This window comes from Aegilops tauschii, chromosome 6 (assembly GCF_002575655.3).
Source record: "Aegilops tauschii subsp. strangulata cultivar AL8/78 chromosome 6, Aet v6.0, whole genome shotgun sequence".
NCBI classification, from domain to species: domain Eukaryota; kingdom Viridiplantae; phylum Streptophyta; class Magnoliopsida; order Poales; family Poaceae; genus Aegilops; species Aegilops tauschii.
In genome coordinates this window covers 24,207,999-24,235,011 of record NC_053040.3, presented here as the reverse complement: position 1 = coordinate 24,235,011, position 27,013 = coordinate 24,207,999, and the positions used below count along the sequence as shown (strand labels likewise).

Genomic DNA, 27,013 nt, shown 5'->3' with positions numbered 1-27,013 from the left:
CAGACGGCATTCCCTCCATTCCCTCGCAATTTTCACTAAATTACACTACACTCCGAGCATTGAGTCCCGGTGGGTGAGTGCAGCAGATCAGGCAGAAGAGATATTCATGCACATGCACGCATAGGCATAGCAGCCAGTTTTGTATTTGCACGGAACCGGATGACGATGCGGTGCACCATCTTCATCTGTCCCGGCAACAGACTTTTCCACACGTGGCTGGCCCACAACACCTTATCCTCTGCTTGTCTTCTTGCAGCCCCACCTGTCAGAGGCTGGTCACAGTAGCCGGGCGATCACGCCACCTCACCCCTCGCCGTTATTTAAGACCGGCTCGAGCTCAAGCAGAGCAGAAGCAGTGCAGTGAGAGTGAGTGAGCTCGCCACACTCCCCCCAGCTTAGCCGAGCTACCTCACTCAAGAAAGCATGGATCCCTGCAAGGTAAGTAGACATGATCAGACTAATTCTATTTTCAGTTTTGCTAGAACTCATCTAGATGAGATATAGTTTAGTCTCATTTACCTTTTATAGCCATCGAATGTGATGCTATAAGATGCGTGTGTGCTGACGTGGGTTGTATTTGTTCTTGTTTTTAAAATGAATGAGACCAAATTATGTCTCATCTAGATGAGTTCTAGGTACTCCCTACGGGGGACACCAGTAGTACTAGTTAATTGACTCATCGTCATTCTTGGTTCATGGTGTTCTTAGTTCATCACAGAGATACTACGGCTTATAGTAGTAGTTCTCTTCTCTCTGACCACGGTCTTGCTCTGGTGATTAATTAACATCGCGCTCTGCGTGTGTGCGTGTGCATGGCGTGCAGTTCCGGCCGTCGAGCAGCTTCGACACCAAGACGACGACCACCAACGCCGGCCAGCCGGTGTGGAACGACAACGAGGCGCTCACCGTCGGCCCGCGCGGCCCCATCCTGCTGGAGGACTACCACCTGCTGGAGAAGATCGCCCACTTCGCGCGCGAGCGCATCCCGGAGCGCGTCGTCCACGCCAGGGGCGCCTCCGCCAAGGGCTTCTTCGAGTGCACCCACGACGTCACCGGCCTCACCTGCGCCGACTTCCTCCGCGCGCCCGGGGCGCGCACCCCCGTCATCGTCCGCTTCTCCACCGTCATCCACGAGCGCGGCTCGCCCGAGACCATCCGCGACCCGCGCGGGTTCGCCGTCAAGTTCTACACGCGCGAGGGCAACTGGGACCTGCTCGGCAACAACTTCCCCGTCTTCTTCATCCGCGACGGCATCAAGTTCCCCGACGTCATCCACGCCTTCAAGCCCAACCCCAAGTCGCACGTGCAGGAGTACTGGCGCGTCTTCGACTTCCTCTCCCACCACCCGGAGAGCCTCCACACCTTCTTCTTCCTCTTCGACGACGTCGGCATCCCCACCGACTACCGCCACATGGACGGCTTCGGCGTCAACACCTACACCTTCGTCTCCCGCGCCGGCAAGTCCCACTACGTCAAGTTCCACTGGAGGCCCACCTGCGGCGTCAGCTGCCTCATGGACGACGAGGCCACCCTCGTCGGCGGCAAGAATCACAGCCACGCCACCCAGGACCTCTACGACTCCATCGACGCCGGCAACTTCCCCGAGTGGAAGCTCTTCGTGCAGGTCATCGACCCCGACGACGAGGACCGCTTCGACTTCGACCCGCTCGACGACACCAAGACCTGGCCCGAGGACCTCGTCCCCCTCCAGCCCGTGGGGCGCCTCGTGCTCGACCGCAACGTCGACAACTTCTTCAACGAGAACGAGCAGCTGGCCTTCGGCCCGGGGCTCGTCGTGCCCGGGATCTACTACTCCGACGACAAGATGCTGCAGTGCAGGGTGTTCGCCTACGCCGACACGCAGCGCTACCGCCTGGGGCCCAACTACCTGATGCTCCCCGTCAACGCGCCCAAGTGCGGCTTCAAGAACAACCACTACGACGGCGCCATGAACTTCATGCACCGCGACGAGGAGGTGGACTACTACCCGTCACGCCACGCGCCGCTCCGGCACGCCGAGCCGGCCAGCTTCCCCGTGCCCACGCGGCCCGTCGTCGGAAAAAGGGAGAAGACGAGGATCAAGAAGGAGAACGACTTCGTGCAGCCCGGGGAGAGGTACCGCAGCTGGGCGCCCGACCGCCAGGACAGGTTCGTGCGCCGCTTCGCCGACGCGCTCGCCCACCCCAAGGTCAGCCACGAGCTCCGCGTCATCTGGATCGACTTCCTCTCCAAGGTAACTAATTATCGATGCATGAATCCATGGACGTACGCTGAATGTTCTTCAGTTGGTGATCAATAATTAACTCGATTGATTTTTGCCCCGATGCAGTGTGACAAGTCGTGCGGCATGAAGGTGGCCAACCGCCTTAACGTGAAGCCAAGCATGTGATGGATGGATCGATCTGCCATGGATGATGGATGGACCGTTCTGCGTGTAAACTTTGTGCTATACGTACGTATCATGGACCAGCAATAAGAGACCATGCCAGCTATAATGTGGATCATGTGGTCGATTACATACTGTGCTGCTACTAATAAGTTACTATCCTTTTTTTTAATCCAGCAAATGAAATTAAAGTGGGTGCTTTGGAGCTTATGAATCCAAACGTGTATTCTTCTTTGCCTCTGATGATATTTGCTGTTCTGGATGGAACAAGCTGACCCTGTTTTCCGTTTGCTAGCCACATCAAAGTTTGTTTTGCACAACCTGCTGTGACAACTTTTGAGCGGAGATTCCAAAGTGCACCAGCTCCCTGCCCAAAAAGAACAATTCCCCGATGTGAGAAAAATAGTCTCTATGTTGGTTTATCGTGGGGCCGACACACACCATGTGACGGTGTGGGTAGTATTGTTCATCAATTCAAAACACATTCAAGAATTCAAAAACTGTTCATAAATATGAAAAGCGCTCATCAATTCAAAAAAGTTTGTGAAACTAAAAAAAGTCCACAAATACAAAAAGTGTTCGTGAATTTATAACAGTTTGTGAAATCCAAATTAGTTGGTGGACTTGAAAAATATTCATGAAATTAAAAAAATTAACAATTTCAAATAATGTTCATGGATTTGGAAAAAAGTTCAGGAAATTCAAAAAAGTTCGAGAATTCAAATTATATTCGTGAACTACAAAACTTTTGTGAAAATAAAAAACTGCACATATTAAAAATTGACCGTGAATTTGAAAATTATTTGTGGAAAAAAATCACGGATTCAGATAATATTTGTGAATTTGAAAAATATTCATGAATTTTAAATTATGTAATAAATAAACAAATACATATCCAAATTATGTTCAAGATTTTATAAATCTTTAATATTTTTAAAAAATATCATGAATTCAAATAATGTTTCCGGAATTCACCAAAATTAACAAATTGGAATATTATTCACGAATTTGATAATATACACTAGGTGTAAAAATATTCATGAATTAGAAAAAACTTCTAAATTTTCAAAACTTTCCAAAATTTTGAATTTCATTTGGAAGTACAAAGGAAAAAACAGAAAAACTCACAAAATTTGATGGAAAAATAAAGAAAAAATGGAAAAGAAAACTAGAAAACCGATGGGGACAAAAGAAAAAAACAGTAAAAGGTTCATAAAACCAGATTTTTTTTAGAATCGGTTCACAAAACCAGCTGGAAATTTTGCAAAATCTATCCTCGGTCGAGCGTTCTGAGAACCTCAGTTTATTCTGGGCTAGCCTATATTTAGTAGCTAGCGAGCGATCGCAATGCAATGGATACTGTCTTCGCCTCCAGTGCCTCAGACAGAAACTCACCATCTAAGCTTTGTCACACACATAGGTGGCGTCCAGCCACATCAGGCCTTCGGTCGCGCGGCTGCAATCGCAAGTACTAGATCGGGTTCGCGCCTGGGCGCGAGGGTGCCGGTCCCAACATTTTCATCAAACAGGTAATGCTAAGTCAATATTAACCCAGATTTAGCATATGCAATCATACAGGATAACATGCAGTGAAGAATATGATAGGAGCGAGATATAGATATGCGGACACTTCTAAAATTGAACGAACATTTTTGAAACATGTGAACAAATTTTAAAATTACAGTAATAGTTTAAAAATATGTTAACACTTCTTAAGTTACACAAAAAAAGGCTATAATAGTCAACAATGCAAGTCTCTTCAAACAAGAAACCCAACCCGTCCGACACTTTTCCATCTCCACCAAGTGCTCTGTAGTAGAAATATCAGCCAAAATATGCACTACTGATTATCTGAACTGGAGCATCACATTCTGAACAAGAAATAGGAATATATTTAATAGACAACATACTGAACTTGGTTCACAGGACATGACATTCCTTATGATCTGAACCTTGTAAAAAGAAAAGATGTATTTACTATATCATCTATCATTCTAGCATAGCGAGTACAGCCTTAAGATAAACAGACGATTCACAATGGAGTTGACAGATGCCATGAGGACGATAAAGAGTACGTAATCAGTTGGGCTACAAAGCAGCAGAGCAAGTCTGTGAATAGATCGTACAAGCCGCTTTCATATTTATAAAGGGAAGAATCCTGGCACAAAGACTTTATGACCCTGACGAAGAATGGACAAATGGATGGGCTTCATTTGTGGATAAAAGAAAACATATTCAAATAAACATCAGAAAAACAGGCTACAAGACACTATCTAATGACAGAGGATAACAATTGTAACGTCCGGATAATTAAGCTACAGTGAAACTCTGCTAATGATGCCACGTCACCTCCGTTACTGTTGCTAATCTCGTGTCAGTTCAAAACCGGTTCAAAAATCAAATCCAAAATATGGCAAACGATAAAAATTTTCAAACATCAAAACTAAAATGTTCGGAGTGTGCCAAATAATGCCTAGGTATTAAAGGTGAAGGAAACACACTTTTACAGGATGCCTAAATATTTTAAAGTGAATTAAAACGGAAAGGAAAATAAATAAAAGAAAATACAAAACAAAAAGAAAACAAAAGGCAGAGCCCCCCCCCCTACTGGGCCATCTGTGGCCCAGCTGGCCTGCCCAACTGGGTAAAGGCCCAGCCAGCCGGCCCACCCCACACACCACTCCCTTATCCCCATAACCCCCGTGAAACCCTAACCCACTCCCCCACTCCCTTGACTGGATCTAGATCGGGAGGAGCCCGATCCCATCGCCCCCTCCCCCCCCCCCCCCCGGTCGCCCGCAGCCGTGGCCAGCTCGCCGGCCTGCTTCCTCTCCGACGCCATCGTCCCCGTCGCCCTCCTCGCCCCCCGCTGCCCCGTCCCTACAAACCCCGGTGAGGCCACGGCGTCCGCCCTCCTCCTCCTTCCCTTGTTTCCGCTCACTCACCTCACCATGGCCGCGCGCCTCACCTGCTGCTGCTGCGCTGCAACCGCTGCGCGCTCCCGCCCATCGCGCACGCGCGTCCGCGCCAACCTGCGCCGCGGCCTCCTCCCCGCGCGGACGCGCTCGGCCGCGCCCGTTCCCTGTCGGGCGCCGCGCTCTACCCCCGGCCTCCTCCTCCTGCCGCTGCTGCACGGCAGCTGCTGCTGCCTCGCGCCGCCGTCGCCCTACCGCGTCGCGCCGCCGCCGCTCGACTGTCGTTCGCGCCCGTCGTCCGCCCCGCGCGCCCGCGCTCGGCTGCGTCGCGCCTCGCGCCCACTTGCACCGCGCCTCGTGCGCCCCCCTGCCGCTGCCCCGCCGGGCCTGTTGGAAATATGCCCTAGAGACAATAATAAAATGGTTATTATTGTATTTCCTTGTTCATGATAATTGTCTATTGTTCATGCTATAATTGTATTAACTGGAAACCGTAATACATGTGTGAATACATAGACCACAACATGTCCCTAGTAAGCCTCTAGTTGACTAGCTCGTTGATCAATAGATGGTTATGGTTTCCTGACCATGGACATTGGATGTCATTGATAACGGGATCACATCATTAGGAGAATGATGTGATGGACAAGACCCAATCCTAAGCATAGCACAAGATCGTGTAGTTCGTTTGCTAAGAGCTTTTCTAATGTCAAGTATCGTTTCCTTAGACCATGAGATTGTGCAACTCCCGGATACCGTAGGAATGCTTTGGGTGTACCAAACGTCACAACGTAACTGGGTGGCTATAAAGGTGCACTACAGGTATCTCCAAAAGTGTCTGTTGGGTTGGCACGAATCGAGACTGGAATTTGTCACTCCGTATGGCGGAGAGGTATCTCTGGGCCCACTCGGTAATGCATCATCATAATGAGCTCAATGTGACTAATGAGTTAGCCATGGGATCATGTGTTACGGAACGAGTAAAGAGACTTACCGGTAACAAGATTGGACAAGGTATGGGGATACCGACGATCGAATCTCGGGCAAGTAACATACCGATAGACAAAGGGAATTGTATACGGGATTGATTGAATCCCCGACATCGTGGTTCATCCGATGAGATCATCGTGGAACATGTGGGAGCCAATATGGGTATCCAGATCCCGCTATTGGTTATTGGCCGGAGAGGTGTCTCGGTCATGTCTGCATGGTTCCCGAACCCGTAGGGTCTACACACTTAAGATTCTGTGACGCTAGAGTTGTTATGGGAAATAGTATGTGGTTACCGAAGGTTGTTCGGAGTCCCGGATGAGATCCCGGACATGACGAGGAACTCCGGAATGGTCCGGAGGTGAAGATCGATATATTGGACGAAGGGTATTGGAGTCCGGAAGTGTTCCGGGGGTACCAGGCTATGGCCAGCATGTCTGAAAGGGGTTTCGGAGGCCCCGGCAAGCGTTGGGGGGCCTTATGGGCCAAGGGGAAGGGGCAAACCAGCCCACTAAGGGGTTGTGCGCCCCTCCCAACCCCTCTCACGTAACCAGGAGAGATGGGGGCGCCTCCCCTAGGGCAGCCGCCCCTCCTGGCTTGGGGGGCAAGTCTCCTAGGGGTGGGGGCGCCCAGAACCCATCTAGGGTTTCCCCTTGGCCGCCGCCCCTCCCCTAGGGCGCCTCCTCCACCCCCTTCCCCCTATATATAGTGAGGGAGAGAGAGGGCAGCCGCACCGCCCTTGCCTGGCGCAGCCCTCTCCTCCTCCAACTCCTCCTCCTCCTCCGTAGTGCTTAGCGAAACTCTGCGGGAGAACCATGAGCTCCATCGCCACCACGCCGTCGTGCTGCTGGAGTTCTCCCTCAACTTCTCCTCTCCCCTTGCTGGATCAAGAAGGAGGAGACGTCCCCGGGCTGTACGTGTGTTGAACGCGGAGGTGCCGTCCGTTCGGCGCTAGATCGGATTTTCCGTGATTTGAATCGCCGCGAGTACGACTCCATCAACCGCGTTCTTGTAACGCTTCCGCTTAGCGATCTTCAAGGGTATGAAGATGCACTCCCTCTCTCTCGTTGCTAGCATCTCCTAGATTGATCTTGGTGATACGTAGGAAAATTTTGAATTATTGCTACATTCGTCAACAGTGCCTTCACGCACGGCCGTGCCCGCCGCCTGCAGGCCGCCCTGGCCACTGGCCTCACCCCGCCGCACTCCCTGTGGGCGAGCGCCCGCCTAGGCGCACGTCGCCCTTCGCTCGTTAGCCTGCTGCACCCGTTCGGGCCTTGCCCGTACTCGCCCGACCTGCTAAGGCCACAGGGGCCTATGACAGCTGGGCCCCACCCCCATGTGCCAATGACTGGTGGGCCAAGCCCCAAAACGTTTAGAAAAAAAGGGATTTAAAAAATAATAATAATAAAATATTAATTAGTTAATTAATTAATTAACTTAATTAGTTCGGATTAATTAACCTAATCACTTAGTTAACTAATTAATCATGATTAGTTAGTCTAGCCAATGACGAGCGGGACCCACCCGTCAGTTTGACCCAGTCAACGCCCTGTTGACTGCTGACATCATGATGACGTCAGCATACACTATTCTGGATAATGTTGAATTAAATAAATTCTAAAAATGATTAAATCTTTTAAAATTAATATAAAATAAACCGTAACTCGGATGGTAAAACTTTGTACATGAAAGTTGCTCAGATCGACGAGACGAATCCTAATACACAGCCCGTTCGTCCGCCACACATCCCTAGCATAGCAAACTCGCAACTTTCCGCCTCCGGTTCATCTGTCCGAAAACGCGAAACACCGGGAATACTTTCCCGGATGTTTTCCCCCTTCGTTGGTATCACCTACTACCGCGTTTGGGCTCCCTAGCGCCGTTCATTGTCATGTCATGCATCGTCATGCATATGTTTGCTTTTATATTTATTGTTTCTTCCCCCTCTTCTCTCGCTAGACACCGAGACCGACGCCGCTGCTACCCAGTACGACTATGGTGTTGACGACTCCTCCTTCTCGGCTGAGCTTCCAGGCAAGCCCCCCCCTTGATCACTAGATATCGCCTATTCTTCTCTCTACTGCTTGCATTAGAGTAGTGTAGCATGTTACTGCTTTCCGTTAATCCTATCTTGATGCATAGCCTGTCCTTGCTACTACTGTTGTTACCCTTACCTGCAATCCTACATGCTTAGTATAGGATGCTAGTATTCCATCTGTGGCCCTACATTCTTGTCCGTCTGCCATGCTATACTATCGGGCCGTGATCACTCGGGAGGTGATCACGGGTATATACTTATATACATATTATATGATACATGTGGTGACTAAAGACGGGTCGACTCATAGAGTACCCGCGAGTGATTCACGGATTGGGACCGAAAGGACGTTTGTCCCGAGTCCCGACGGCCCTCTGAGTGAACCTTTGTGGCGGAGCGACAGGGCAGGTTGAGACCACCTAGGAGAGAGGTGGGCCTGGCCCTGGTCGGCGTCCGCGGTTACTTTATAATAACACGCTTAACGAGATCTTGGTATTTGATCTGAGTTGGGTCGTTGACCTTATACGCACTAACCGCCACGTGGGACAAGATATGGGCAACCGGCGTCGTGGTATCAGCCGAAGCCTTCGTGACGTCAGCGACTGAGCGGCGTGCGCCGGATTGGACTGAAACGCCTGCTCTTGTATTAGGGAGGCTAGGTCTGCTTCCGGCCGCGTTCGCAACGTGCAGGTGTGCAATGGGCGATGGGCCCATACCCCTGCGCCATAGGATTTAGACCGACGTGCTGACCTCTCTGTTGTGCCTAGGTATGGCTGCGACGTGTTGATCTTCCGAGGCCGGGCATGACCCAGGAAAGTGTGTCCGGCCAAAGGGGATCGAGCGTGTCGGGTAATGTGGTGCACCCCTGCAGGGAAGTTTATCTATTTGAATAGCCGTGATGTTCGGTAACAGGACGACTTGGAGTTGTACCTTGACTTTATGACAACTAGAACCGGATACTTAATAAAACACACCCTTCCAAGTGCCAGATACAACCCGGTGATCGCTCTCTAACAGGGCGACGAGGAGAGGATCGCCGGGTAGGAATATGCTATGCGATGATACTTGGTGAACTTACCATCTACTCTCTTCTACATGCTGCAAGATGGAGGCTGCCAGAAGCGTAGTCTTCGACAGGACTAGCTATCCCCCTCTTATTCTGTCATTCTGCAGTTCAGTCCACCGATATTGCCCCTTTACACAGATACCCATGCATATGTAGTGTAGATCCTTGCTTGCGAGTACTTTGGATGAGTACTCACGGTTGCTTTCTCCCTCTTTTCCCCCTTTCCTTTTTACCTGGTTGTCGCAACCAGAGTTCGAGCCCCGGAGCTAGACGCCACCATCGTCGACGACCCCTACTACACCGAGGGTGCCTACTACTACGTGCAGGCCGCCGCCGACGACCAGGAGTAGTTTAGGAGGATCCCAGGCAGGAGGCATGCGCCTCTTTCGATCTGTATCCCAATTTGTGCTAGCCATCTTATGGCAACTTGTTTAACTTATGTCTGTACTCATATATTGTTGCTTCCGCTGACTCGTCTATGATCGAGCACTTGTATTCGAGCCCTCGAGGCCCCTGGCTTGTATTATGATGCTTGTATGACTTATTTATGTTTTTAGAGTTGTGTTGTGATATCTTCCCGAGAGTCTCTGATCTTGATCGTACACGTTTGCATGCATGATTAGTGTACGATTGAATCGGGGGCGTCACAACAATGCACAATGGAAATCTAATGATCATAGAGAATAACAATAAAACATGAAGTATCCTAACGTAATTTCTTAAAACATGAAGAGAAAGAATGTACCACATCACATATATGTGCAGAAGAATAGAAATAAAATTTAGTAGCCAAAGAGAAATGAAAAAAAGAAATTATGTATCTGAGGATATACTGTTAAAGACAATACAACGCAGGCTACTACTAATTATTATAGGGCCATGTCGATAAACTTAAAAGGGGATAGTTGAGGCATAAACCTTGGGGAAAAAATGTTCTGAGTCTCCATACATTTTCCATCTTTATCTTTCATAAGTAATTTTAGGGATTTTTTCAGTATGACCCGCGACACTACAACATACAACTGTCCATGGATAGAACATGATATTTCATATATAAATTCCAACAAAGGACAATGTCTAGCCCTGGTTCATATTTACTGTCATGGAATAACATACTCGGACAGGAAATTGTCGTCTTTTCAAAGTGAAAGGCCATTTGGTTTCTAAAGCATCAATTATATCTGGTACGCAAACAACCTCTCCTATAGGAGAACACATCATAATAATAGCTTGAATGTACAATCGGCAAGCTCTCTGATGATAAGAATACTTTATGTTCAAGAAAATTGATTATATAAATAGCATTCAGAACTCAGGTGGATGTAACACAATGCTTTCTTTGAACATCATCATCGGAATTAGCCATTGAATCACAGCTCAACTACTCTCATCTGTGCCGAGGGACCATTGACAGGATAAAAAATATTGACTTTGACAGCCACATAAATGGTTGGAGTTAAGATAGCTCGCTCATGAAGATAGACATGGATCTTATAGTTCAGAAGGAAATCTGTACACTCAACGAAACTATAGCATAAATATTATCATCACCAGTGTGAATAAAATGATCATCAGATTTATTTTGTATCCTTCTGGCTTTAGAATCCCTAAGAAAGACAATGGGCACAAAAAACAGGAGCTCTGGTCATACCAGAATGAAATAAATTAGCAAGCATCCATTAACAGGCGCAAGTGTTTATAACAAGAGGCGCCCAGAGGCATAGTGCAATGACTTGGACACACCTTATCTAAGACAGGTCTAGAAGGGACCAAGAACTTACACGCAAAGTTGACTAACTCTGAATAAAGTAATTGCAGAGGAACACTCACATTGATACCTACGACACTTCCCTGTCAACCGGCATGCACCGCAGGCCAGGCGGAGCGGGCAAGCGCACTCGCAACCACCATAGCCGACTGGGCAACATCCTTATAAGCTAACATGCTCTCGTAGTTGTAGTCTACAACGACAAATCCGTACAGTCCTTGTAAGAAGCGCACCGCCTGAAAACGGCTTGATCAAACAAAGAACAACCCCCGTCCAATGTTTCTTCCCAGATAAATCGTGTCCTAGACCGGACAACGCGATTACTAACAAAATCATCTATCTCAACTCCTCCAATGACAGACCCATCAACGACCACTTCTCGAAGGTAAAAATGAAATGGCAATATACAGTAGGCCGCGACAGCCTCAAATAGAGGTACATAAGAACAACCCCCGTCCAATGTTTCTTCCCAGATAAATCGTGTCCTAGACCGCACAACGCGATTACTAACAAAATTATCTATCTCAACTCCTCCAATGACAGAACCATCAGCAACCACTTCTCGAAGGTAAAAATGAAATGGCAATCGACAGTAGGCCGCGATAGCCTCAAACAGAGGTACATATGATGAACAAAGAATAACCATGGATGAACTGAAAACAATTAAGAGTGAATAATGCATAGCATGCTTTACCTTCATGAACCGAACCATAAAAACAATAGCCAATAGTGCACGGAACAACAAGGTTGCCACCAAATGGAAGAAACAATCAGCAATTAGTATATATATGGTGTATATATATATCATCCACTATTGCAGTAACAATCAACATTTACCAAGCGATATCCTAAACAAAGTTGCCAAGTGTATATATATGATCCACTATTGCAGTAACAATCATCATTTACCAAGCGATATCCTAAACTGAGTTGCCAAGTGTATATATATATATGATCCACTATTGCAGTAACAATCACAGCAATCCACAACTACAAATTAAACCAAGAAAAATCTTCGTGATCCCTACAGGCATGAATGATTACCATAAAGGGGAACGGGACTGAGAGACACACATAGAGTGAGAGATGAGATCCTCACAGTAGGACCACCTTGTTCAGCGACATGCAGCTCCAGCTCGCCGCTCGGCCGGCGGACACGACACCGAGCTCTGACTGCATCGGCATACAGAAGTTAAAACTAGAGAAACAAAACAATACATATATAGGAATTGACCATAGCAAAACACACGAACTAATTTAACAATGCAAGACTACAAAGGATTCACCAAACATCAGCTTGTTTAGTCATGGAAGGAAGCATCACATTTATATACACGGCAGGGGCAATCTAATTTGAGAAAACATGCATCCATTTAAGCTATCTCTTTTCCAGATTGTATAGGATATTTTAGCTGCTAGCAAAGAATCCTGTGAAATAATACAAAGAGGATACGCTACGGAGGTAGAAAATTAAGTAAACTGTAAAAGTATACCCATAGTCTCATACCATGATTTATGATCTATTATTGCCAAACCCAATAAATAGTCTAAGCAGATTCCGTTCAATCTCTACACATCAGCACACACGTCATAAAAGTAAAATCCAGGAAAAAAACATGAGAGGTATATAATAAATATACATGATATGTAAACTTCAAAACTATATAGCAAATGAGCATACTGCAGAGAGATAAATGCAGATTTGGAAGCAACATATTCATAGATACACAATTGTAGCAGAACTACGTGTTAGTATATACAATGTCAATTTCATTTAACTTCACAAAAACACAAATTTTATGCCGACCTACTTCTAATCTGGTTGGTGTTTGTGCAACCTTCTCGGACCCCACTGACAATTATCTAACCCAAGCAGCCTTTTGTTGTTTCTATCGTCACTTTCAACAAGTATAACTTTATTAATTCCTAGCCTGTGGCGGCCGAAGGTTCCGCGCGCAGGCGACTAGGCGACTAGGGTTCCCCCTCCCCACCTCCCGCCGCCGCCGGCCCCGCGTTCCACCTCCGCCCCCTTCCTCCCTCCCCTCTCCCCCGTCTAGACCCGCCTCGCGCCGCCTCCCCGGGAGGTGGCCGGGGCGGAGCTCGTGCCCCTCTTCCGCGGGCCCCCTCCTCCCCCTTTTCCTCTTGCCGCCGCCGGCGGTCGCCCCCGGCGCTGGCCCGGGTGGTTCCGGCGGCGGCGGGCCTTCCCTTTCCCGCGTGCGCGTGCTCCCTTCCCGGGGTAGGGAGGCGGCGGCGGTGCAGCTCGGCGTGGCTGCGGCCCGGCTGCCCTGCGGCAGCGGCCGGCGGCAGGCGTGGTGTTGGCGCCGCTCCTTGGCGGCGGGGCGGCGTGGTGGTGCTGGGTGGCCGTCGTCGCGACCCCGGCCCAGATATGGGCCCGGCGGGCCCCATCCGGGTCCTAGCGGCCCAGGCCCCGGGCCCCCGGCGTGGCCTCGTTGTCTGCGGCGCGGTGAGGAGGAGGAGCGGCTCGGATGTGGGGCGTCGGCGCCGACGGCGTGCCGGCAACAGCGCGAAGGCGGGAGCTTTACGGGCCCATGAGGGCTCGGCCGGGCCTGTGGGCCCACGGGCCTGGTGTGCTCCTGCTATTGCGTCCGGACGGCTACCGTCGCGGACGGTGGAGGTGGGGCCCTCCCGCGTGCCGACGGTGCTGATGCCTTAGTCCCGACTCTGATTCTTCGCCGCGCTGTCCTCACTTCGCGGTGCCGTGGTGAGACGGCGTGGGGGCCTCATGTCCGCGTTGGCGCAGGGTAGTGGTTGGTCTGGTGGCTGGATCCGGAGCTCCCGAGGTGCGGGTTGGGATCGGGGGAAAGCCCTGTCGGCGTGTCCGACACCGGCGCGGTGACGCCTGTGGGCGCCACCTGACCTTCCGGGAGGGCGTCGAGGGCTACCCTTCCTCTCGCCTCGTCGTGTACCGGGGGAAACCCTTGGCAGCAGCGTCGTCATCGTCGCGATCCTTCTTGGAGGTGTTGATAGGTGCCGGCGCTCCGGAGTCTTGGAGCCTAGTGGAAGATCCTGGTGGGCGCAGTGGTCGCGAGGCTTTGTTTTTGTTGATCCGCCGTTGTCGGCATTTGTTTCTTTGTTCTTTCTCTGTCATTTCTTTTGGGCGTGACTGTGCTGCTTCCGCCCCAACACCTATCCCTGTATGGTTCGGTTGGTTGCTTTGTATACAAAGCGGGGGGAAACCCTTTTCGATAAAGTATATCCTTATTAATTGCGAGCCTGACCTGCAGATTGATAGTACGACATGACTAATAGGTGTGCATATAACAGCTACAGTTTTACAAATGGAACTCAAATTTTACCTTATATATCATGTGAACTAAGGGGTAAATGATAATTATACATTTAGGGAAGATATCAATTGCAAAATGCTCAGAATCAGAATCTTGATCAGTAAAAACGACGCCCCCTCCTATCAATCGGATATTTTGTTTGGAAATTTTGGTAATTCCTCTAAATCACAAATGGACAATAACCAGAACCACATTAAGCAATGCCTAACAGAGGTGATTGCATTGTAAAGATAAAGAATGTCATTCACACAAGCCACATGCATGCAAGAATTGTGTGTATGTGATGTAACAATAGTAAACACAGATGTACTGAGCAATAAGCCTACCATATCAATGACCTGCAGAATGGCCTTCTTTACGACACTGTCAGAGGGCGATCCGCCTCTTCATAGTTCGTCTTCTTGAAGTTACAGGTCATGTGCTTCCTACCAAATCCCAGGAATTACTCGATGTCCGCATACAGTCCCCACTTCACACCGGCACAAAATAGTTTGTGCCAAAACCTAGGTGTCCTGCAAGATGCCTACCTTGTCGTCATCCATAGTGGCCGCAAAATCTTCTCTAAAGAAGAGACATGTTGAAATCCAAAGATCGTAGGCGAGAAAAATTGAAAAGAAAGTACCTTTTCTTGGTGAAGTTCTTGTTGCCCGGAGTTTCGTGATAGAAGATGACACCTCTTGCATAGCCAGGCTCTCTTTGACACACGGTAGAAGGGAACCAGGAATATTATGTCAGCCTTGCTCGTTTTTTATAAGGCATGGAACAACGAAACGGGCCTTTTATTGTGTTTATATGCGCCTACCTGGCCGCCTCTCGAGTTGAAAACAAAAGAAACACGCTCCATGCCTTCATATCAATGCAGAGAAGCTGAGCCTAGGTGTATCAATTATGTGTTCTGCTACATCTCAAATAGAAGGATCAGTATGGTCATGTACTTGGAATTCTGAAGACAAATTTATCAAGTATCTGCTTCTAATAACAAAAATTGTAATAGGATTCGGTGAAATGTCAGTAGGCTCTTAGGATCAGGGGAGCAGTCTTCACCGTCTAAAAGTGACTCTTCTTTATAATTACACAAAAATAGTGTTCACTGAATTCTGAAAGGATGTTCCTCCAAGGTATAACATAATATACATATGATTCAGTAGGCAGTACAAAGTAGGACATATATAGTAATAGTGGTTCCTTACAAAGGTCAAGCATGTGTATTTTTTGGTGTGATTTGCACCCTGCTAACTAAAATAATATCACAAGCTTTTTTAGATATACAGATGAATATGAACCCCTAGGAAGATAAAAGGTGAAATAGCACACTACTGTTTCTGAAGCATTTCACCATATACATAGAATCCTAAAGGGAAAGTAAACATAGAAACACAATCAGTTATGTTCTACTGTTGGGGAACATAGCATGCAATTTCAAAAAAATCCCTACGATCACACAAGATCTATCTAGGAGATGCATAGCAACGAGAGGGGGAGAGTGTGTCCACGTATCCTCGTAGACCGAAAGCGGAAGCGTTAGCTTAACGCGGTTGATGTAGTCGAACGTCTTTGTGATCCAACCAATCAAGCACCGAACGTACGACACCTCCGAGTTCTGCACACGTTCATCTCAATGACGTCCCTCGAACTCTTGATCCAGCAAAATGTCGAGGGAGAGTTTCGTCAGCACGACGGTGTGGTGACGGTGATGGTGATGTGATCCGCGCAGGGCTTCGCCTAAGCACTACGACAATATGACCGGAGGAGTAAACTATGGAGGGGGCACCGCACACGGCTAAGAGAGAGAACAATTGATGTGCTTTGGGGTGCCCCCTGCCCCCGTATATAAAGGAGGAGGGGAGGAGGCCGCCGGCCCTAGGGGGCGCGCCATGGGGGGGAACTGACTAGGACTCCTAGTCCAAGTCCACCCCTTCCTTCTCTTGGAGGTGGAAAGGGGGAAGGAAAGGGGGGCCGCGCCCCCTTCCCCTTGTCCAATTCGGACAGCCCATGGGAGGGCGCGCGCCACCCCTTGCGGGCTCCCCTCTCTCTCCCCTATGGCCCATGTAGGCCCATTACTTTCCCCGGGGGGTTTCGGTAACCCCTCGGTACTCCGATAAATATCCGAAACGCTCCGGAACCATTCCGGTGTCCGAACACTATCGTCCAATATATCAATCTTTACCTCTTGACCATTTCGAGACTCCTCATCATGTCCGTGATCTCATCCGGGACTCCGAACAATCTCCGGTCACCAAAAACACATAACTCATAATACAAATCGTCATCGAATGTTAAGCATGCGGACCCTACAGGTTTGAGAACTATGTAGACATGACGGAGACACATCTCCGATCAATAACCAACAACGGAACCTGGATGCTCATATTGGTTCCTACATATTCTACGAAGATCTTTATCGGTCAAACTGCAATGACAACATACGTCATTCCCTTTGTCATCGGTATGTTACTTGCCCGAAATTCGATCGTCGGTATCCTCATACCTAGTTCAATCTTGTTACCAACAAGTCTCTTTACTTGTTCCGTAATGCATCATCCCATTACTAACTCATTAGTCACATTGCTTGCAAGGCTTATCATGATGTGCATTACCGAGAGGGCCTAGAGATACGTCTCCGATACTCGGAGTGACAAATCCTAATCTCGATCTATGCTAACCCAACGAACACCTTCGGAAACACCTGTAGAGCATCTTTATAATCACCCTGTTACATTGTGACATTTGATAGCACACAAGGTGTTCCTCCAGTATTCGGGAGTTGCATAATCTCATAGTCAGAGGAATATGTATAAGTCATGAAGAAAGCAATAGCAATAAAACTTAACGATTATTATGCTAAGCTAACGGATGGGTCTTGTCCATCACATCATTCTCCTAATGATGTGATCCCGTTTATCAAATGACAACACATGTCTATGGTCAGGAAACTTAACCATCTTTGATTAACGAACTAGTCAAGTAGAGGCATACTAGGGACACTTTGTTTTATCTATGTATTCACACATGTATCAACTTTCCGGTTAATACAATTCTAGCATGAATAATAAACATTTATCATGATATAAGGAAATATAAATAACAAATTTATTATTGCCTCTAGGGCATATTTCCTTCAAAAGTAAACATAGAAACACAATCAGTTAATTATGTTCTAGGCACTGTTATATATCAAAGAAAGAGGCGAAAACAGGCAGAACAACAATTTTATAGCTGAGAAATGGAGATACATATCAAATGTGGCAATCATGGAATTATTATGTAAGAATGTGGAAATTCCTTTCATCTGTAATGAAAATTCGGTGATGTTCTTAAATAAAAAATAGGAGTTTTGTAGGAAAGAAAGAACAAGTTGTATAGCACAATATATGTGCAATGAATACTTTGGTTACATGTCGACCATAGTGTTTGTTTTATGTAATGAAAATGGCTGAAGGGAAACCAGCTAAACACACCTCAAACAAATAAATACACATGAAAATATTCTAAGAATGCATGAATGACTCTGTTCTAACCGGATATGCATCCTAACCATATGAGGCACTGACTAACTAATAAGACCACCACATCCAGTACATAAGAATTCCGAGTCCAAGGCACACCATGAACCTTAATTCGCACGCCCGTCAGCACCAGAAAAATAGAACTAAAATTAATCCTGGTAACTAATTAGACAACACATTGTAGCAGTCCAACATATTCATAATTAAGCATACTTTGCCTTTAGGGGGGCAAACAAATCCGAATCTATGACCTTAGTATCCTATATGGCACCATGTACTGGATCGCGCTATAGCCGGCGAGGTCTCTAAATTGACAAATGAACCACAGGAAAATATTTATAGAATATGCATCATGTGCCCTGCAGAGCCCCCTTCGATCAATGATGTCCCTCCTTCCAGCAGGGAAAAAGGTTGAGCAAACCAAACATTCACATCGTGATGAGCAAACACAAACAATCCATGACGAGTCAAATGGTAGAAGACCAGATCAAGCACTACTCTAGTAATATAGCAACCTATTTATCTGAAATGCAAGCCATGCTTTATAAAGAGAATCACCTCGTTGATAGGGGAAAAATATGACATTAAGAGCAAACACAACCCTGCATCTACAAACCTTATCACAACCATGCTCACAGATACAAGAATGAAAAGAAAGCTAAAAAATACATGACTGTGATTTAGCACAAGCGCATGGCAGGAAAGGAATGATCATAGGCATCTCTCCTAAATCTACACATAATAAATGAAATAAACAAACTAACGAAGGATGGCCCAAGAAGAGCAGGACTAACGAACCAGACCAAGACATAGACAGAGGCCATGTTTTATACAAATTGCACCCTCCTGAAAACACATCTACCCCGGCTGCATGGTAACGAACAATTTTTATGGACTCTATTTGCCACGCCATTGGCCTCTTTCATAGCCTGCAGAACAAGACATAGGCAAATAGGAAAACAAAACAAACAACCCATACAAATGGCTGCATCTTGTCGTCACCTAACTACTACAACTACTGTCCAATAGATAGTCTTTATAAATCATATCTGCAACGACACTGGCTTGTTCGGTAGCTCCAACAACATGGCACATGCGAGTAGTTCCAACAAACATATCAGCAGGACATGGCAGAAATGTATAGAAAGAAATTAGGCCCCACCAAGATTCATATAAGTGACAAAAGCACAAAAATACAAGTAGAGAATGACACTCTTAGACGCCGGCCTTGTACCAATAAGAACACAAGGAAGATACACGGCCACAAGAATGCAAGCGCAGGCCTGGAGAGCTGAGAGGTGAAGGAGAAAATGGGTTGACCTGTAGAGCGATGACCGAAGACGCAGCAGGACGAACCGACCAGAACCACGAGCACCTGCAGACAGCAGACCAACCTGCAAGGGGAAAAGGAGCAAATCGGGGATGAGCTTCAGGTAACCAAAACTGAGACAGTTGAAAACAACAAGCAATTACAGATCAAGGAACACAACAACATATCTGACGCATAGGGAGCAAGAATAGAAAATCTGTAGGCAAACGAGATCCAAAATTAGTCAAGAACACCGACGGCAACCAGAAGAAATTGGATTCGAGGAAAGAAACTACCTTAACCAGTGTCACGCGAAGACCAACCTTGGGAACAAGAGGGCCATCTTCTTCCTCCCCCATGGCCTCACGTTCCTCTCCCCGCTGCTCCCCCGTCGAGCTCGAGCTCGCCCATGGCAGCGCCCACGTGACGGCGAAGACGACGAGAAGCCGCGGCCGCGCCGACCCCCTGGGCCACACCGCCCACGCCACGTCCCATACACCGCCGCCTTTGCCTCGCCTCGCCATCCCTCCTACCCTCCCGCGGGAGCCGGAGCCGGGGGCGGGACGGGGGGTTAGGGTTTGGGTGGCGCCAGATCGGAGGGGGTGGAAGGAGGAGGACGTGAGGGGAGGAGGCCGGACGGTGGCAGGGAAGGAGACAGTAGTGGGCGTGCGAGGGGCAAGAGGAAGAGGAGAGGAAGGCGCGGGTGCGAGAAGAGGAAGGAGGCGCGTGTGCGGGATGAGGAGGAGGCCGCTAGGTTTTAGCACGGGAGTTGCCGTTGATTTATACTTGTATGTGAAATGACCAAAATGCCCTCGGCGGCCGCCCAGTTTTATAGGCGGTGGCACGGCGATTCGACACTATTCATCACTATATCGTCAGTTTTTATCCAGCGGCCCAGATCGTCCGGAGGCGAGATCCGGCAGACGACACATCAGGAAATCGACCCGGCTAGAAGTCGCTAAACTCTGAGGAGCCTCCTGAGGTGCTTCGTTTCTTCTTTTCTGGATGCCCCTGACGGTGCGAGTACATGACTGTGTCTCTATAACTACATATAGAACAACCTCTGCGTCAAGCAGCGCCAAAATGGGATGGCCTAGCGAGGACCACAGGCCTTGAGCACTCTTTTGTTCTTTCTTTCTTTGTCACATTTTTTTGTGTCATTTGTTTACTTTTGCTGACATTTCGAAATATTCTAGATATACAAATATTGTACATTGTGTATGAAAATAGTAGATACTCCCTTCATTCCACAATGTAGTGCCTATAAATTTTTCTGAAAGTCAAACTTTGTCAACTTTGACCAAGTGTATAGAGAAAACTCTCTACACCTACAATACTAAACATGTACATTTTGAAAATATAACTTATGATGTATCCAATTGTGTGCATTTGGTATTCTAGATGTACCTACTTTTCTCCATAAATATGGTCAAAGTTTGTAATGTTTGACTATTGAAAAAATTTATAGGCACTACATTGTGGAATGAAGGGAGTATCAAATAGGGAAACGTTTTACAGCGGCTGACCGGCCGAGCGTTGGGCCGGTCACGCACGCGTCGTTAGATCGACCAAGATCAGACGCTCCGCGTTGCACCCACGAAGCCACGCCTGTTTCGTCAGGCCCACCCAACGCACGCGCTTTCCAAGTCTTATCTTCTCAACCGGACCAGCTCTTCATTCTTAGCCACACAAGGCGTCTCCTTCCTCTGTCCTTCTGATGCTCTTGGCGATGTCTCTCACTCCCTCCTCTCCCAGCATTTTTGCCTCGCTGCCATGGTCTCGGACCTCCTGTCTTCTCCGCGCGCTCCCGCTCTCCTGCGAGCTCGAGGCGACGACGCTCGCACATCCATGCGGTTGCAACACCATCTTTTTGCCATGATGCTGTCCTCCTGCTACGTTTTTTCCGAGTTAGCCGGATGCAACTTTTTGATTTGTCGGTTCCAGCTTTTTATTTTGCGGGTCGCAGCAATTTCATCCTCTAACACCAAATTTTGATTGGCCGGTTCCAGCATTTTTTTCCGCCGCTTGTAGCTTTTCCCCTCGCTGGTTCCAGCTTTTGGTTTCGCTAGTCGCAACAATTCCCTTTTTGATAGTAGCATTTTTTTGATTCGTCGCGTGTAGCATTTTATTTCGCCGGTAGTAGCTTTTGAGAACGATGTTTCCAGCTTTTAATTTCGCCGGTGCCAACATGCGCGGTCACCGGCTCCAGCAAATGTGGCCGTCGGCTCCAGCAAATTGTGTCGCTGGACGTAACATCCCTAGTCCCGGTTCCAGCAAATGCAACTGCCGGTTCCAGCATCTTGTTTTGTAGCACTTTTTTTGGGCCGGATTGGAACGCAGCAATGCTGGAATCGACGATGGCAAACGAGAGAGGGCACTACAAGCTGGTGCTGCCGTGGCCGCCGCCGGCGACGAACGTGGCCGCCGCGCCTTGCGAGGGAACACCCGATGGAGGCGTGCTGGGTCTAGTGACTCCACTCCTTTTTCTCTCCCCCGCTCGTTGGTATGATTTGAGGAAAAATAATGGGGATGCGATAGGTTAGGGACGAAGAGAGGAGGGGGGACGCTGGCGTTGACCAAATCTGATGGCTGAGAGATGCCAAATCGGACGCGCAGGGTTCGACCGGCCCAAAGTGGGCCGGTCGACCGGCGCCCAGTACCGGCCTATATATTTGATATGAAAAGAAAAAATAATCATGTATAAAAATGTAGCTGTTGTATAGAAAAACGTAGCGAACATAACCAGGGCGCGAATGAGGCAATTATTATTCGACCCTACGTGCATTTCGTTAACCGGCGCTGAAGGCGCTCTTACCCGGCCCGGCCCATATAACAATTCTGTAAACTCCCCAAAAAAGGTTGCAAGGACATCGATATCGCAACCTGCCCGTTTGACGGGAAGCATACTAACCACTCGGACATCCCACCAGTTGTGTAAAACTTGCCTTTTCTTTTCTATTCTTTCTTTGTCCAGTTTGTGGGTTTTTTCTCAACATTTTTATTCTTTTTTTATTTCTTCTTTCTTCTTGCTTTTTCCTTTTTTTGTCTTACATGCTCGGATTCTTTTAAAATCTATGGACTCTTCTTCAAAATCGATGAATTTTTATTCAAATTCGTGAAACTTTTTCATATTCGTGACCATCTTGTTGAAAATTGATGATTTTTTTTTACAATTTTATGAAATTTTTCAAATTTGATGATTTTTTTCCAAAAAACGATGAACTTTTTTTAAAATCGATGAGTTTTTGCGGAGCGTTTTTTGGGATCCGATGAATTGTGGGTTTTCTGTTAGATTATTCATTGATTTTATTCGAGTCTTTGAGATTTCTATGATTGCGTAATTTTATAGCCTGTATTTCTCTCTGATCGATCCGTCTTCTTTGGTCAAGTAAATTGATTTATCTTCAGCGTGAGTGGTGCTTTGTTGGAAATATGCCCTAGAGGTAATAATAAATTGGTTATTATTATATTTCCTTGTTCATGATAATCGTTTATTATCCATGCTAAAATTGTATTGATAGGAAACTCAGATACATGTGTGGATACATAGACAACACCATGTCCCTAGTAAGCCTCTAGTTGACTGGCTCGTTGCTCAATAGATGGTTACGGTTTCCTGACCATGGACATTGGATGTCGTTGATAACGGGATCACATCATTAGGAGAATGATGTGATGGACAAGACCCAATCCTAAGCATAGCACAAGATCGTGTAGTTCGTTTGCTAAGAGCTTTTCTAATGTCAAGTATCATTTCCTTAGACCATGAGATTGTGCAACTCCCGGATACCGTAGGAATGCTTTGGGTGTACCAAACGTCACAACGTAACTGGGTGGCTATAAAGGTGCACTACAGGTATCTCCGAAAGTGTCTGTTGGGTTGGCACGAATCGAGACTGGGATTTGTCACTCCGTGTAAACGGAGAGGTATCTCTGGGCCCACTCGGTAGGTCATCATCATTATGTGCACAATGTGACCAAGGAGTTGATCACGGGATGATGTGTTACGGAACGAGTAAAGAGACTTGCCGGTAACGAGATTGAACAAGGTATCGGGATACCGACGATCGAATCTTGGGCAAGTACCATACCGGTAGACAAAGGGAATTGTATACGGGATTGATTGAATCCTCGACATCGTGGTTCATCCGATGAGATCATCGAGGAGCATGTGGGAGCCAATATGGGTATCCAGATCCCGCTATTGGTTATTGGCCGGAGAGGTGTCTCGGTCATGTCTACATGTCTCCCGAACCCGTAGGGTCTACGCACTTAAGGTTCGGTGACGCTAGGGTTATGGAGATATTAGTATGCGGTAACCCGAAAGTTGTTCGGAGTCCCGGATGAGATCCCGGACGTCACGAGGAGTTCCGGAATGGTCCGGAGGTAAAGATTTATATATGGGAAGTCTTGTTTTGGTCGCCGGAAAAGTTTCGCGCATTATCGGTATTGTACCGGGAGTGCCGAAAGGGGTCCGGGGGTCCACCAAAGGGGTCCACCTACCCCGGGGGGCCACATGGGCTGTAGGGGTGTGCGCCTTGGCCTATATGGGCCAGGGGCACCAGCCCCAAGAGGCCCATGTGCCAAGAGATAAGGGAAAGGGAGAGTCCTAAAGGGGGAAGGCACCTCCGAGGTGCCTTGGGGAGGATGGACTCCTCCCTGGCCGCACCCTACCTTGGAGGAAGGGCTAAGGCTGCGCCCCCCTCTCCCTTGGCCCTATATATAGTGGGGGGAGGGAGGGCATCAATACCTAAGCCCTGGCGCCTCCCTCTCCCTCCCGTGACACATCTCCCTCCTCCCGCAGCGCTTGGCGAAGCCCTGTTGGAATCCCGCTACTTCCACCACCACGCCGTCGTGCTGCTGGATCTCCATTAACCTCTCCTCCCCCCTTGCTGGATCAAGAAGGAGGAGACGTCGCTGCTCCGTATGTGTGTTGAACGCGGAGGTGCCGTCCGTTCGGCGCTAGGATCATCGGTGATTTGGATCACGACGAGTACGACTCCATCAACCTCGTTCTCTTGAACGCTTCCGCTCGCGATCTACAAGGGTATGTAGATGCACTCCTCTCTCTCGTTGCTAGATGACTCCATAGATTGATCTTGGTGATGCGTAGAAAATTTTGAATTATTGCTACGTTCCCCAACAGTGGTATCAGAGCCAGGTCTATGTGTAGTTTCTATGCACGAGTAGAACACAAAGTAGTTGTGGGCGTCGATTTTGTCAATTTACTTGCCGTTACTAGTCTTATCTTGATTCGGCGGCATCGTGGGATGAAGCGGCCCGGACCGACCTTACACGTACACTTACGTGAGACAGGTTCCACCGACTGACATGCACTAGTTGCATAAGGTGGCTAGAGGGTGTCTGTCTCTCCCACTTTAGTCGGATCGGATTCGATGAAAAGGGTCCTTATGAAGGGTAAATAGAAATTGGCATATCACGTTGTGGCTTTTGCGTAGGTAAGAAACGTTCTTGCTAGAAACCCATAGCAGCCACGTAAAACATGCAACAACAATTAGAGGACGTCTAACTTGTTTTTGCAGGGTATGCTATGTGATGTGATATGGCCAAAAGGATGTGATGAATGATATATGTGATGTATGAGATTGATCATGTTCTTGTAATAAGAATCACGACTTGCATGTCGATGAGTATGACAACCGGCAGGAGCCATAGGAGTTGTCTTAATTTATTGTATGACCTGCGTGTCAAAGAAAACGCCATGTAATTACTTTACTTTATTGCTAACCGTTAGCCATAGTAGTAGAAGTAATAGTTGGCGAGACAACTTCATGAAGACACGATGATGGAGATCATGGTGTCATGCCGGTGACGAAGGTGATCATGCCGCGCCTCGAAGATGGAGATCTAAGGCGCAAGATGATATTGGCCATATCACGTCACTTTATGATTTGCATGTGATGTTTGTCATGTTTAGATCTTATTTGCTTAGAACGACGGTAGCATAAATAAGATGATCCCTCACTAAAATTTCAAGAGACGTGTTCCCCCTAACTGTGCACCGTTGCGAAGGTTCGTTGTTTTGAAGCACCACATGATGATCGGGTGTGATAGATTCTAACGTTCGAATACAACGGGTGTTGACGAGCCTAGCATGTACAGACATGGCCTCGGAACACATGCGAAACACTTAGGTTGACTTGACGAGCCTAGCATGTACAGACATGGCCTCGGAACACAAGAGATCGAAAGGTCGAACAAGAGTCGTATAGTAGATGCGATCAACATGTAGATGTTCACCGATGATGACTAGTCCGTCTCACGTGATGATCGGACACGGCCTAGTTTGACTCGGATCATGTATCACTTAGATGACTAGAGGGATGTCTATCTGAGTGGGAGTTCATTAAATAATCAGATGAACTTAATTATCATGAACATAGCCAAAAGGTCTTTGCAAATTATGTCGTAGCTTACGCTTTAGTTCTACTAAGATATGTTCCTAGAGAAAATTTAGTTGAAAGTTGATAGTAGCAATTATGCGGACTGGGTCCGTAAACTGAGGATTGTCCTCATTGCTGCACAGAAGGCTCATGTCCTTAATGCACCGCTCGGTGTGCTGAACCTCAGCGTCGTCTGTAGATGTTGCAAAACATCTGACATACACGTTTTGATGACTACGTGATAGTTCGGTGTGTGATGCTAACGGTTTAGAATTGTGGCACCAAAGACATTTTTGAAACGTCGCAGAACATATGAGATGTTCCGAAGACTGAAATTGGGATTTCAGACTAGTGCCCACGTCAAGAGGTATGAGACCTCTGACAAGTTTCTTAAGCCTGCAAAATAAGGGAGAAAAACTCAATCGTTGAGAATGTGCTCAGATTGTCTGAGTACTACAATCACTTGAATCGAGTGGGAGTTAATCTTCCAGATGAGATAGTGATGGTTCTCCATAGTCACTGCCACCAAGCTATTAGATCTTCGTGATGAACTATAACATATCAGGGATAGACATGATGATCCTTGAGCAACTCGCGATGTTTGACACCGCGAAAGTAGAGATCAAGAAGGAGCATCAATTGTTGATGGTTAGTAAAACCACTAGTTTCTAGAAGGGCAAGGGCAAAAGGGATACTTCATGAAACAGCAAATCATTTGCTGCTCTACTATAGAGTCCCAAGGTTGAACCCAAACCCGAGACTAAGTGCTTCTGTAATGAGGGGACCGGTCACTAAAGCAGAACTACCCTAGATACTCGGTAGATGAGAAGGCAGGCAAGGTCGACAGAAGTATATTGGATATACATTATATGAATGTGTACTTTACTAGTACTCCTAGCAGCACTAGGGTATTAGATACCGTTTCGGTTGCTGAGTGTTAGTAACTCGAAATAAAAGCTGCGGAATAAACGGAGACTAGCTAAAGGTGAGATGACGATATGTGTTGGAAGTGTTTCCAAGGTTGATGTGATCAAGCATCGCATGCTCCCTCTACCATCGAGATTGGTGTTAAACCTAAATAATTGTTATTTGGTGTTTGCGTTGAGCATAAACATGATTGGATTATGTTTATCGCAATACGGTTACTCATTTAAGGAGAATAATGGTTACTCTGTTTATTTGAATAATACCTTCAATGGTCTTGCACCTAAAATGAATCTCGATCGTAGTGATACACATGTTCATGCCAAAAGATATAAGATAGTAATGATAGTACCACATACTTGTGGCACTGCTATTTGAGTCATATTAGGCTAAAAC

The 27,013-nt window shown here is 47.4% G+C and overlaps 2 protein-coding genes across 3 annotated transcripts; one reads left to right on the top strand and one right to left on the bottom strand.

Moving 5' to 3' along the window:
• The first annotated feature begins 200 nt into the window (after window positions 1–200).
• Window positions 201–2,606, top strand: LOC109735378 (catalase isozyme 2). Its single transcript, XM_020294591.4, has 3 exons — window positions 201–438; window positions 824–2,233; window positions 2,330–2,606. The coding sequence occupies exons 1-3, from the start codon at window positions 424–426 to the stop codon at window positions 2,387–2,389; spliced, it is 1,485 nt and encodes a 494-aa protein (XP_020150180.1). The 5' UTR covers window positions 201–423; the 3' UTR covers window positions 2,390–2,606.
• A 9,340-nt stretch (window positions 2,607–11,946) lies between these two features.
• On the bottom strand, window positions 11,947–20,035 carry LOC109735385 (uncharacterized). Of its 2 annotated transcripts, none has more exons than XM_073500880.1 (6): window positions 19,586–20,035; window positions 19,301–19,374; window positions 15,277–15,369; window positions 15,097–15,168; window positions 14,813–14,986; window positions 11,947–12,339 (listed from the first exon to the last, which is right to left on the bottom strand). In XM_073500880.1, the coding sequence occupies exons 1-3, from the start codon at window positions 19,811–19,813 to the stop codon at window positions 15,357–15,359; spliced, it is 315 nt and encodes a 104-aa protein (XP_073356981.1). In that variant the 5' UTR covers window positions 19,814–20,035; the 3' UTR covers window positions 11,947–12,339; window positions 14,813–14,986; window positions 15,097–15,168; window positions 15,277–15,356. The 2 variants fall into 2 exon arrangements, with proteins under 2 accessions (XP_073356981.1, XP_073356980.1); XM_073500879.1 differs by having other exon boundaries at window positions 14,801–14,986; window positions 19,586–20,034.
• Window positions 20,036–27,013: the final 6,978 nt, after the last annotated feature.

What these genes read in the sequence shown, in the direction of transcription:
- LOC109735378 (XM_020294591.4), top strand. An exon ending in GGATCGACTTCCTCTCCAAG is followed by an intron (nt 2,234 to 2,329) that starts GTAACTAATTAT and finishes GCCCCGATGCAG; the next exon opens with TGTGACAAGTCGTGCGGCAT.
- LOC109735385 (XM_073500880.1), bottom strand. Translation starts at nt 19,813, where the DNA reads ATGGCGAGGCGAGGCAAAGGCGGCGGTGTATGGGACGTGGCGTGGGCG. An exon ending in TTCGCGTGACACTGGTTAAG is followed by an intron (nt 19,375 to 19,585) that starts GTAGTTTCTTTC and finishes TTCCCCTTGCAG; the next exon opens with GTTGGTCTGCTGTCTGCAGG.